Below are 13722 nucleotides of genomic sequence, written 5' to 3'. Positions count from 1 at the left end.
GGGTCTGGGGGGGCGGGGGTGAGGGACAGGCAGTGGTCGAGCAAGAAAGAGAGAAAGTGAAACTGAGCAACGCTGCAATCCTCACATTTTTCTCAGCCGACTATAATTAGGACTCATTAATAAAAGTAGAGATGAAAAGGTAAGCCTGAGTAGACATCACATTTCCCCACAACTCGCACAACTTTTTTTTCACCCCGCCCACGCACACACACCCACACACACACACACACACACTCATTAGCTCCTGATTGGCAGTGGAAATTCCGGAAAAAGTAATTGCAACATTTTTGGTCATTAACCGGGGTGAAAACTGCCACATGTCAGCAAGTCACAGAGACGACGAGTCAAACAAAGATGTGAATTTATCATCCAATGTAAATCGGCCCCTATATAAGCAAGTCCAAAGACATGTACTGAGTGCTTGAGAAGAGCGATCCAGTCGAAGGTTAGCGGCGAGAACTTGAGATCAAGGCTGTCATACAAGTTTGCTCTGCAGTAATGTTAATTAAAAAAAAAAAAAAAAAAAAGAAAAAAATAGTAGCTGAACTGTGAAGGCCGAGTTTGATCTACATATTCTGTAGCAAAGCATTTCATGAAAATATAACTGTTAGGACAAGGACAATAAATAAAATAATACATTTCGTATCTTGGCTCACTTGTTAAGAGCTTGTGTAAGACGAAGCCATTCATTTCTCATCAGTGATCTTTCAGAAGTAGAACACGGAGCACAATGTGCTGTACAGCGAGTCGTGCCGATAAATCTGCCCCGAGGGGTCTTAAATGACACACCTGGAGGACATGCCGCTTAAAAAAAAAAAAAAAAGTTACAAGCTAATTATTCAATTGTTCACGGCAAGGTAACGGGCACATATGTGGCGCATCTGCCTGTGTGACAAGTATGGAAATGTCAAGCTGTGAAAATTTTAACACAGAAGGAGAGATGGCAAGAGAGTTTTTGAGGTTTCTAAAAGTTTTTTTCCTCCCCAGGAGAATATGATTTTCAGTCATCCTTTATTTTTTTTTTTGCGACGGGGAATTATGCAGAAGATAACGCTTCAAATGTATTTTTAGAATGGAGTATTCTATATCTTATTTGATTGATTTTACATTATAAACCTTAATATTGTGCATGAGGTACTTTGTGTGGCTTTAAAAGACAAGGCCTGGCTTGGTGAGTGACGTGGGTGTCAGCAAATGTTAGTTTGCGTCTTGAACGACTTGCCGTGACTTTATGCCAGTCGGCACGTCGTGTATAAATGTTCTCATTATGTGTTTCTTTTCTGAGCAGTAGTTCAATAACGTGATTGAAAGTGGAGTTGGCTGCGTCTGTCCTTAATAACTTGACGTTGGCATTACTGTACGTTCTAATTAGCGACGGTAGGGTATATTCAATTAGCCAAAATCGATTTGTTACCTTGTGTGAATACACTTGGTGAGATTTGTACAATTCATGCTAATGTGCATTACGAATGCACAACTGCTTTTTTTTTCTTTCTGTGGGGCTGGCTTGAAGAGTCACATTAAAGCGCGGATGTCATTTGTGGAGCGGCGAAGATATAAATAAGTACACCGACTCAAGTTCAACATCACCCTCCAACACATTTTGGGCTGATTATGAAAGTGTTTGCCTTAAAAAAAAAAAAAGAAACGTGAATTCGCTCATTAAAACCTCATTTTCATGTTAAATCAAAAGTAAAAAAAAGGCAACCACCTGGCTCGGAGCAATTCACCTTCCCAACAGTTCCAGATTGCTGGGAGAAAAAGAAGCATTTTTCTCCGCTTTATTTGGAAACATAAACAATGATTCGCTTGCTTTTAGCAGCGCCGTTGCCTCCTTCTGGTCCAAACGTGTTTCTAAAGGCAGAGTCATGACTTACGGAGCACTTGAAGAGTCAACCACAGCGATTTGCCAACAACGCTCGGCGTGATTGACAAGTGAGCGCCTGGAGGTCAATCTGGACTGCCAGGGAGGCTTGCAAGTGGCCTCCTGACACCCCTGCTCTCCTGGGGTCACTTTAATGAACACACACACACACACACACACACGTCACCTTTTACAAGCTCCTCAAGCCGTGCTCTTCTTGACAGTCGTGGCAATCGACGCTTTGAGGAGAAGAAGACGTCGCTTCGGGAACATATCTCTGCTATCAAGTGAAACTGGCCTGGTAAGCACAACATGGTTGGATGCAAGCTCAACCCTCGACCTTTGTCGAGCATTACAGCCACGGTGACTACACCTAAAGCTACGTCCACACTCACAGCGTGATTTTAATCGCTAAAGCAACCGAGATTGTGATCGTAAACCGGGGCTGATCAAGACGTTTTGAGTTGATTGGTATCAGTCAAAAGGATTGACTTGATTCTCTTTTCAACTTGTTGTGGCAGTCAGTGGAAATGACCACGAGCTTACACGCTCATGTATGCCTCGTAATGAAAAAAAGAGAGGCACAGAGTGAGATGTGGAAACGTTTGGCTTACACGGCTGACAGTCAGGCCAAGCCCGAAAAATACGACGGACTAAAGTCTCCGAAGTTCTCAGTGTGTTGAATCGATTGCAACTGCACTGTTCTGGTTGTCTGAGAAGCGGTTCCGCCTTTCACCCGAGCAGGCTTCGTCAGTTCTGCAACAAGTCTTATTTGGAAAGAAACTACACCAGTCCGAAGCCTTGCGGCTCCGTTATTAGTGCAAGCAGTGCACGGCAGCTAGCAACACATTCAAAAGAATTGGCTGAAGTTCCTTTTTTGCATATTTGAGTGACTATTTAGGTTTAAAAAGAAATCCCATGGCATTTTGGCATGCATTTGGTTGTGAATTAGGATTACAAACGGGGTCCTCTGGAACAATTCTCACCTGTAAGGAGTCCCTAGACCCAGAAAGCTTAAGATTCCCTGGTGTAATGAATATATTTTCTGGTGTACTGAGTTCCTCATAGGTGAGTTCAGACCTTTTTTCCCTCCCTCTATAGGAGGGATTTTGTTCCATTGAGCCTAAAAGTCTGTGTGAATGCATTTAGTCACCAGTATGTCCTGGGCATCAGTTTTAATTCACGCGACAGTAGACAGACTTTGTTCTTGGTTGACGAATTCCTTTTCTTCTCAGCAATTCCAATAGACTTACTCAAGGCAGCAGGGCCCCCCTTTCCCCAACCCACCACCCCTGCGGCGCATCAATGGCTAGCTACCCCATGATAACGCTGCAGGACCCCGGCTGACTGAGGAGATGCCTGAATTAACGTCCGACTCCCATAGAAACGAAGGCGCGTTGGCAGCTCCGAGCGCCGCATTCACCTCTGAACCCTGGTCTTTCTTTCGGCTCTGAAGTGAGGAGACCGCGGACGCAGTGGAAGAAAAGGAACAAAAAAATTCCATTCCGCCACCGAGCAGATTCTGTTTTATGAGGCCGCATCGCATTATCAAGTATGAAAGGATTTGAGGGCTTCTCGCGAGGAGGATCGTAAGAATGAAAGAGTCTCGCCGAGGATCTCAAAGGAAAGGTTCTGCGTGGCGCGCTGGGTCTGCGTCTTCATCTTTGGACCATCTAAGTGCCACAATACAGAGAAAGAGCACACAACAGTCTTCGGGCCAAATCAACCGCACTCTTGTTCCTCCTCCTCCGTACCGTTCAACAATAATAGTCATCCCTGGAGTCCAGTTCAAAGATGGTGATGTGGATCTGAGGTCAAACCCAGTGGGGTGCCAGTTTCAGGATGAGTCTTGGTCCAGTTACTTTGAGGCATACCGCTGTATTTAGCAATCTGGGCGATTGATTCTTTCCTTGAAAATCCTGCCATGTGGTTCAATACAATAACAGTACAGTACATTAAATGTGTCACTTTGAAATATTCCCCCCGAAAACCACCAGGGGTCGCAGTTTGTCCATTGGGCCAAGTTGGTTGGACAGAAATCCTCAACTCGCTTTGGGTCTGAGCACCGCAAAAGACTTTTCAGCTTTCGTTGTTCTGTGTTAAAAAGTGTCAGAACCCTTTCGGTAAAAAAAGTTTTAGTTCAGAGGAAAAGACTTCATTCGGGCAAAGCTGAGTCCAAGGCGCTTTAGTAGTTCGCAAAGTCAAAAAGCCCGACTCCATCTTGCAAGAAGAACTGATTTCTTGGACTCCCCATGATTGCGAGGCTGCCGCTTGACTGTCCAACAAAGTCAATCGCATGTAGTCAGCACAATTTAATAAGAAAATTGTATCGAGTGTTTTAAACCGCAGTCGGCCGTGCAGCCAGCCAAGCAACCACACCAGCTCGAGACGTCTCATCTTCCCCGTGCCATGTTTTCCTTCGTCGGAGGGTGAAATATGACAGATCTTTCCATCGCAGCGTCTGCAATGTATTTCTCTAGATCCAGATGAAACCTAAGATGCTGCACATCTGTTTTTTTTTTTTTTCCTCCGCTCACAACAATGTTCTCTTGTGTCCAGCTGTGTTTGAGTTTAGGGGTGGAAAAATACATGATGCAATGGAACCTTTGTCTTTTTCAAGCATGAGGTAAGAGGGAGTAATTAAAGAATCTGAAAGCATGCTTCTGTATCTGCCAAACCTGACTGGCAATGCACAAAAAAAAAAATTCACAAAAAAAATGTGAATATGCCGGCGCCGAACTGCTTTACTTTGGAATATATATTTAAGCACAAAAATCTTCAACCGAGCCGCATGATTTCATTCAATGAAAGTCTGCTAGCTTAAAGCTAACAACATATACAGTAATGCCAAACGCCATTAGCCTCTCACCAAAAGTCAATTGGGATCGTCTCCAACTCCCTGGTGACCCAAAAGAAGACAAGACACAATAAATGGATGGATTTCTTCTTCAAAGACTGAAAAATGAAGAAGACTACGAATCCATCTTCTTTGCTGACCAATCATTGTCATCCATTTTGAGTTAGCGTAGCACCCCGCTGTGCCCTTAATCGCCGCACCAAGCAAATCCGCAGCTGACGGGAAGAACTTGGAAGACGCCGCAGACACTTTATGGCTGCTGCAGGCAACTCGAGCTTGTATGGATTGTTTAAGGACAGTCTGTTGAGTAGTGCCTGAAACTTTGGGGCCATTTAGCCTGTCAGCACTTTGAGTGCGGATAAATGTTGTGCAGTTCCACTCGGTTAACTCGCCGTTTCCAGGTCAATCACAAGCCTTGACAGGGTTCATTCCGACCCCCCCCCCCCCAACCACAAAACACAAACGCGCGCACACACATTCGCCAGAGCGGCCCCCCCGACCGCCCCACATCAATCTAGTCTTTCATCCTGTATTTATGTTCCTGCAATCTCAAGTGAGCCTTTTCAAATGCACGTTTATAATGTTCTCCTCTTGACTGGGAGGAAGTAACACAGGGACACAGCTGGTTTGATTCTCAAATTCTTCTCTTGTTCTTCACCCCCACCCTTCTCAAATTTTATTAGCTGTGTTAGCCAAACAGATGAAATTGCCCAGAAAAAGGCGATGGAAAAAGAATTTCCGTACATGCAGCAGGCAGAAGAGAGAGGGAAAAAAAAAAAAGAAACCCGCTAACATTAATGTTTTCACTCATAGCTTACCTCAGCCATCGGGATGCCTTCGGGTGGGCGGCATTGAAGCAACACTTCCTGTTCCAGTGACACTTCCTTCCCGAGCGGTTCTTGGTCAAAAGTCTTCCGCAGGTCTACAATGAAGAAAGTTACATTTTATGTTAATATTTGGAATGCATTAGTAACTTCTTCACCAGGAGTATAGATTGGTAGGTGGGCTCCCTCTAGTGGTACACAAAAAAAAAACCCACTGCGTCAATACAGTTCCGTTGTGTTAGTAGAATATATTTATATTCAATCTTTACGAAACATTTTTAAACTATGATATGCGCATTCAAATAGTAATTGTGGAATACATTGATATACAAATGTAAAAGTAAAATCACTGCTAAAACGGTTGACGTGGCAGTCATTTCCATAAAAGTCTGCTATGAAATCTGAAGGGATCGTGTGTCTGACTGACGGTGCGTATTTAAAACTATACTGTGGCTAATGGAGAGGAACGGGGAGAAAAAGAAAGGGCGAGAAAGGTAAGTAGATGCGTGGGCGTGAAAAGAGGAAATAAGAGTGAGGAAAAAAGGTGAATCCAAAAATTTGCATCAATAGTGTTTTGTGATTTAAAGTGAAAAGTTGGTGTTCTGCCATCTGCTTCTGTGAGTTGAAATATGACAGGGGAAGAGGGAGGATCAAGTGTTTCGCTGCAACGTGATACACTTCAGAAAAATAAAAACTGCAATATGAGGTAATATTTTTGGGCTGTTTCCATCATCCTAGGAACCAGCGATACAAATAGAAAAAAAAATGTTAACTGCTGAGAACATTAGCAAAAATCAAAAATAGACCAAAGTCCCCGAACCCAATGAGTGTGTGGTACAAATACCACGAGCGGTGTGTGGGCTGTCTCTAGTGGCACATGAAAGAATGACTGAATTTGCTCAAAAAAAACCACAGTTGGAGGCGATTATACTCGATATGTGTGTTGCTAAATTGCCACGCTTATTTGCCTACGCCATCTAATATGGCCGCAGTCTGGCACATGAAAGAATGACTGAATTTGCTCAAAAAACCCACAGTTGGAGGCGATTATACTCGATATGTGTGTCGCTAAATCGCCAAGCTTATTTGCCTACGCCATCTAATATGGCCGCAGTTGTGTCCAATGTTTGCCTATAATTTTGTGCGTTCACAATGAAACATGGGTACGAGTTCCCGTTAATTGCTGACGGCAGCTTTACCGTCATCTGAATGAGTCACATACAAAAGAGGTTATTTGGAATTCGGCATCTTTGTTATTTGCTCTCGCACAACACTCGAGTGAGCCGCGAAAAAGCTGTTGGACTGGTTCAGTCATTACCCCATATGGTCCCGTAGGGAGCATTTTTGGGTGTTTCTAATGTTTTTCGTCCTCTCCGAGCAATTCGGCGATACTCTTGGGAACCGTGAAACGTTTTGTTTTGGTCATAAAACAAAAACAATTCCACACAATCAATTTGTTCTCTTTTCGTCTTTTCAAAGGCATCGATTTGATTCATTTGTTTCATCTGCGCCGTGTGAAAACACACTCGTTGCGGCTCTCTTGTAAGTAATCTCTTCGAACGGGGGCGGGCTATCCCAAGGACTTTGTGCATTTGTTTTGTCCTCCAGCGAACGCGCGCACGTTAAAAACACTTTTAATTTTGTGCGTCGAAAAGGCACTTCTCCAGCACGACACCTCGCCTGCGCCAACTGTGACTCACGATCTGATTTAAGTGTATATGTTCACATGGTGGGAGAAGGAGAGCAAAACAAGCCAATTTTTCCCATTATACTGACGGGATCGTGTCTGGCTGTGAAAAGATGCCCATGCGGGGAGTGAGCCCAGTCGAGGAGCTAATCCATTCAGTGGGAGCTAATGGGAGGGGAAGAGGGGGTCCGTTGTGATTTGAGGGATAGGTTAGCGCTGGCAGGCTGCTCATCATGGGTGATTATAGGAGGCGGAGCAGCAGGGGACGGCTCAGTGGGGGACCGACAGGCATGGATCTGACTCTCCGTTCCGGAATAACAGCGGTGGAAACAGCGGTAGAGTGTAGGCAGGGAGTAGACGCGCGGCTCAGAGCTGCTGCCAGTCCGCTTTCGTGTCCAAGCGATAGCCGAATTCGAGCCAAGTCAGTCGACGTGACCTCCTTTCTCTTTGCATCAACTCGGGATGTAGCACTTTGGTCGGAATATAATGGAGTGGAGAGCCCAGCTCGTATGTGCCTCCCTCTCTTTACATCGATTTATAGGAGTCGTAGCACATCGCGCAACCCCAATGAATACGTTTAAGCGCTTCAATCGCACAAGGTGGCGCAAAAGCCAAACTAGGTTAACTAAGAAATACAGGAGTGCTTTGAGATATGAGTGCCCAACTTATAAAATGTTTCAAGCTGTTTATTGTGGCCGACGTGGTGCCCAGGCCCGGCCCGGATATACGCCGGCCGTTCGGGAAAATATATTTTCCCAAACTTCTCAAAGGCCACCCCACCCCTGGACAGACCCAGATGACATGAAACATCATCGTACAGGAGGCAACTTCGTCAAACTACTTATGACCTTTTCACAGTCTAGTTAGCGCCCTCATTTGGTGGAAAGTTGCCATACAGAGAATGGATGGATCAATGGTTTGGCACGATGATTAAACCCGGTGCCAGATGGCATCAACCCGGCCATTTTTATACATGCACGGGATCATAACGCGATACCGTCACCTGTTGTGACCGTACCATTGCCGGTTGGTCGCTACTTTATGGCAGTCGTAGAAAAGTTGGGAATGGGAACTAATTTGTGACAACGGCAACAAAGTTAGCTTAGCTTAGCATAGCTTGCTATGTGCGAACATCGCTAAGCAGAGTCTAGCGTGAGTCTCAACGATGTGATTATTGTGGGCAAATATGTCCAAAAAAGATTAGATTTTATATTTTGAAAATTCCATTTAATGACTCAGTGGAAAAGCCAAAAGGATAATTGATTCTAAAAAGATTTGATCGTCACAGCTTTACTTTCGGGAAAGGATATTTGAACACTGATATGACATCGCGAGCCGGACGTTGAACAAGCGCCATCATCGAACCAGGAAGACACTGACGACAACTGGGTCAGTCGTAAAGCATATAGAGTGAACGCTGCTTACGACAGGAGTTGAAAGTGCACCGATCCGTCCCTTCAGGTGCAATGATGACAACAATGCGCGCTGTTGTGTTACGTAACGCGCTTTATGTTGCGACGCGATCGCCTTGATGCTGCAACTGGAACTAGAACTGTCAACTCTGATGGGCTTTTATCACGCTTTGACTGGCAGGTTGTTTTTGAAGGAGTTCAAGAAAAAGCCCAAACAGGCGCAAACTTGGTCTCTTGTCGTTTTGGAAACTATTTTGTGATGCTTCTGAGTGGGTGGAGAGAACAAATCAAGACCATCAATGGCGAAAACACGAGTGTAAACATACGGCGTGGCATCTTTTCTGTGTATACATGGTGCAGTTCGCTGTTTATGCTGTATTGTACACAAGGAAAGTAACATTCTGTTCAAAGGGACACTTGGTTCGCACATGTGCTCAACTTGATTGCAAAACATTTCCTCAGGAGGCAGCGTCATCTGACATTAACGTTGGCCCAACGGCACTGTATCGGGCCCCCTGCGTATCTTCCAGATGCTGGAATATAAAGAAGCGGGACGAAAAACGGGACAAAGGGGAGCCGAGAGTACTCACAAGCGATGCGGACGTGGGCTTTGCGGCTCTTGGTGGTCCCTGCCGAGCTCCAGGCCACACACTGGCACCAGAAGTCCTCGGGTCCAAAGAGCTCCTCCACCTGCTGGCGAGTGATCTCGATGCTGGCTTCTCTCACCACCAGCCCTGCGAGGACGGACGGATGCAAGATGTTTACCGGAGTATTGGACAAAATCAACAAATGGTGATTCCAACGTAATACAGTACCTCCATTTCCATCTTTGTAAACGGACATCGACTCTGTGTGTACATATATGTGTGTGTGTTTGTGTGTGCGCATCGGCTCTGATTCCAAAGGCACGACGTTGAGCCTTGGGGTCTCACGGGGGCGGATTGGGAGCGTTACAGCCAAGACAATCCTGTTTGCTAACCCCACTGATTAGTGCTCATCTGGGTGCCAGGCCTCAAACCAATAAATCCTATGCACTAGACAAAACGCTGCCATACCCCACAGAGCTGATTACCCAGCATCTGTGGGCACCGAAATGGTGGGCGGAGACCTTTATTTGTTCTTGTTTAGAAGAATTTCAAGCAATATTACCAGGAAATGGGACAAGTGAGCAATTCATGCCCCGCCCACAAGAATGACAACTTTCAACTGGAAAAAATAATTTAAAAAAATGAATAAGCACATGCATGATATGTATATTACTGTAGTTTATTTCAATTATGTGATCATTCATTTGAATTTTATTTATTAATTAAAGAATAAAGGTGTATCACGTCAACATAATTCCCTTACAATAAAAAATCCAACACTGGATCAAGAAAGTAGTTACAAAGGTTTATTTCAAAAATAAAATAATACATTTTAATGAGATTAGAATTCACCAATTTTAATAAAGTAACTATAAAATTGTTAAATGTTCATGGAATTTTTTTTTCAATTTTTTTTTTTTAAATTTGCAATGAATCAATTGACCAATTATGTATTGTGAATTAAAAATACGAATTAATTGACCAATTTTAGGGAAAAAAGGGACTCAATGAATATCACAAATATGAGCAGTTTTCTTGATATTGCACAATGGGCCGGAGCACACACTTTGCCTACCCCTGCTCTAAACGGAGTTGTTTGGTTTAAATGAGTCAAAAGAGTCAGGTTGATGTAAGTTTCCTGGAAGCGTCACGCACGGGTACCTCATCAGCATTACTGTGAAAGCGAAGCATTGAAATGAAGGCCCAGTCGCAAGTAAAAGGGCTTTTTTTTTGTCCAACTTCAGAGAACATTTGCCCGCGCTCCATTACGGCAGCATTACCAGCCTGTGCCAATACAAGCCGCCATTTAGGATGCAGACGCTGATGTTGTTTGGATTCCCAAGTCGGACCCTATCATCAGCGTCACAAAACCACACCAGGAAACTCTCCCCATTTTTGGCTCACTCGTGTCCATTTATTGTTCACAAATACATCAATTTGCTCTTCTGACATGTTTTTTTTTCCCTCCACGGGACCACGCCTTAAGACTTACTAACTATGCAATAAAATGGAATTAAACTATAAATTATATGGAATGATGCAGGCCGAGGGCATCACGGTGACTGGTTAGCACATCCACCTCACAGCGCAAAGGTGTAGGGTTCGATTCCGGCTCCGGCCTCCCTGTGTGGAGTTTTGCATGTTCTCCTCGAGCCTGCGTGGGTTTTCTCCGGGTACTCTGGTTTCATCCCGCATTCCAAAAGCATACATGGCAGGTTCATGAAACACTCTAAATTGTCCCGAGATGTGAGTGTGAGCGCGGATGGTCGTTCGTCTGTGTGCGGCCTGCGATTGGCTGGCGATAAGCGGATCAGAAAATGGATGGATGGGTGGAAAACACCATATTAAAAACATTGACTTGAATAAAACAAAAAGTAGAGTGGGGTGTTTTATTTTAGGGAAAGATTTTTTTTTTTCCTCCGAATGTTTTTCGCGATTTGCACTGTGAGTCACTCGCAGGTGCAGTAATGCTCATCTTGCTGGAAAACAATCCATATCGTAAAACGGCGCTTAACTTTTGCCGCCCAGAATTCAGCCAAAGTCTCACGAGAACGCTCGGATTTACTTAAAGCGCTCCTTGGAAACGATCCTCAACACGGAGGTCCGTCGCTTTTGCAACAGCTGTATTCGCACACATCTGCGGCCCGAGGGCGAGCGTTGCCAACTGCTTCACAAGATTTGTTGCGCCCATTTTAATTTCCATCAATAAGTTGGGACTTGTTATTCGAGTGAGATACTTGTTCGGTTGTTCCCCGTGATCTGTCATGTTTAGCACACCTAAGGGAACCCGTGTTGACGCGATATCATGATGTGACTAAATGGTTCGCTCAATCAGAATGCTAATCTCTGCCGTAAATCTCATTCCGAACACAACATGATGCGTGAGCAAATCAGTGTGGGACAATGCGAGACTCCAAACGTGCAGGAGCGGGGATAAAAATAATTAAGGAGCGGGGATAAAAAATAATTACGGACCATTTGAGCTGAGCTGTGACTGTTTTATATCCGGGGATCTACGTGCGGTTTTCTTGGTGCGTCTTGATTTTCTGACTTGGGGGTGGGGGTGGGGGGCAAAGAAAGAGTCCGCTTTTAAAAATGAACATGCCATTTTAGTTCGGGTTCAGTGCCTTCACACACACGCCTTGTTCGGTTCTTACAGTCGCATCCCGCGCAGCTTACTGCTCATGTAAAATTTATGGCGAGTACGCAGAGGAGCAGACGTGAGTGCTCCGAGTGTTTTGGATAAGAAACTTTGTCTGGAAGGATAACAGAGGGGGCAAATGTACCAAAACATAGGTCTAGGGTCGGTGCCGATTTCCTTAAATTAGGGTGATCGATTACCCTTATTTAAAAAAATATTGCCAAAAATATATATTTTTTTAATTCTGACTGTATATACCGAGAAACCTTGGATTATTCACAATGGCTGCAGAGCATCACTGGAGTGAAGGAGACTATTTTGAGCACCATTGATGTCGTTGATCCATCTGCAACCGATCAATGATGTTGCAGAAAAATGTAAAATATCTGCCGATCTGATCCGGCCGATCAGATTTGTGTAAGATCAACTATGATTAGGGATTAAAGCAAAATAAAACATTGTTGTACGTTGTCTGGAAACAACAAAAAAACATGCATGTTACCGTGACTTGGATGAATGAGAATCTACACAGAAACACAACAAAAAATATATATATTTTTTACTAAACGCATTAGCCCCCCTAGATATATTCATTGGGAAATGATGCTATTATGCTAACATTATATAAAATAGCATTTGCTGGTTGAAAAAATTATTTTTCAATAGATGACAATGATCATGACATACAAACATTCCCCTCCCCCCAAAAAACAGCAAAAAGTCAGTCGATTTTTGCAGTTTTTTTCCTCTATTCAAACCGGAGGAATAAAGGGAAAGTCGTCAGAAAAAAATTACATAATTGAGAACAGACATCCAAAATCTATAGAGATCTACTTGAGCACAGCAACCAAGTTCTTTTATTTAGTCACTTCCCACCAATGACGATGACACGCTACACAATGACGTTTGGCAGAAGCACGCGTGGACTCATATGAGTCAGCGGGAGCACTCGAACGGTGATTCAACGATTCAATTTAGAATGTCATTTGATCGTCGCCGATAACGACAAGCTCCACGCAGACATGAGGGGAGTCATTTGTGACTTCACGGGCCTTACGAAGGCCACATGAAAAAGCTTCTTGGCGCGCTTTACTTTCAAGGTATCACAAGGATCAGTCGAGCAGAAGAGCCCGGGCTCTGAAATAAGCCTGCTGACCTCATCTGGTAATTTCGCTCAGTCTGCTGCCCATATTTGATCGATTCAAGATACTAGTTAACTTCAAGTTGCTTGCATCTCTTTTTAATTTTTTTTTTTTTTCATGGCAAATGCTCCAAGTCATTCAACTTTTATGTCATGCTACGCTCACAATAGATGGCGTAAGGCCAAAATGTAACCCGTCCATCTTGGATACAAAGTACAAGCCCAGTAAAACCACAATGGCTGACTTCCTGTTATATTTCGGTGAATTCCGGGTCCTTGAGAATAACTCAGCTCGTCGTTTTATTTCTTGCATCACGCATCGCGAAAAGATCTTTGAAAAATAATTTGATAGGATTGCCGTTTGTTTTTGCTTTGCAGGTGACAAATCATCAATCTTGTCATGAATTGGCGCTCGCTCGCTCTTTGTAAAGGAATGAATGCCTTGCGCCCAATCAAGTGTGTAATTTTCACAAAGTTGTCATCAGTGTGCTTCTTGCACGGTCTCCGTGCTTTTAAAGGCTCTCCGAAGCCAACGCCGGCCCCTTTATTCACTCACAAGCACCCGCCCCTAAAAAATAAATAAATTAAAAAAAAAAAAGCAGCCTCGACACTAATTGCTTAACAAACAACAAGTAAGTCCTATTATTCCAAGTCCCCGAGCAAAAAAAAAAAACCTCACACTCTTTGCCATGGTAACCCGCTCAAACAC

At 44.0% G+C, this 13722-nt stretch overlaps 1 protein-coding gene across 4 annotated transcripts in view; it reads right to left on the bottom strand.

Annotated features, from left to right (window-relative positions):
* The window catches only part of unc5cb (unc-5 netrin receptor Cb), a 117618-nt gene that overhangs the window by 29323 nt on the left and 74573 nt on the right, over nt 1-13722 (bottom strand). For all 4 annotated transcript variants that reach the window (XM_019868029.1, XM_019868030.1, XM_019868031.1 and 1 more), the window contains exons 3-4: nt 9235-9378; nt 5540-5643 (exon numbers count right to left, since the gene is read on the bottom strand). In XM_019868029.1, coding sequence (XP_019723588.1) covers nt 5540-5643; nt 9235-9378 — 248 coding nt within the window. The remainder of the gene's footprint in view (nt 1-5539; nt 5644-9234; nt 9379-13722) is intronic.

The sequence above is a fragment of the Hippocampus comes genome, unplaced genomic scaffold (genome assembly GCF_001891065.2).
Source record: "Hippocampus comes isolate QL1 unplaced genomic scaffold, H_comes_QL1_v1.1 scaffold19, whole genome shotgun sequence".
NCBI lineage: Eukaryota > Metazoa > Chordata > Actinopteri > Syngnathiformes > Syngnathidae > Hippocampus > Hippocampus comes.
Note: the sequence above shows the minus strand (reverse complement) of the source record. Positions and strands in the feature narration are given on the sequence as shown.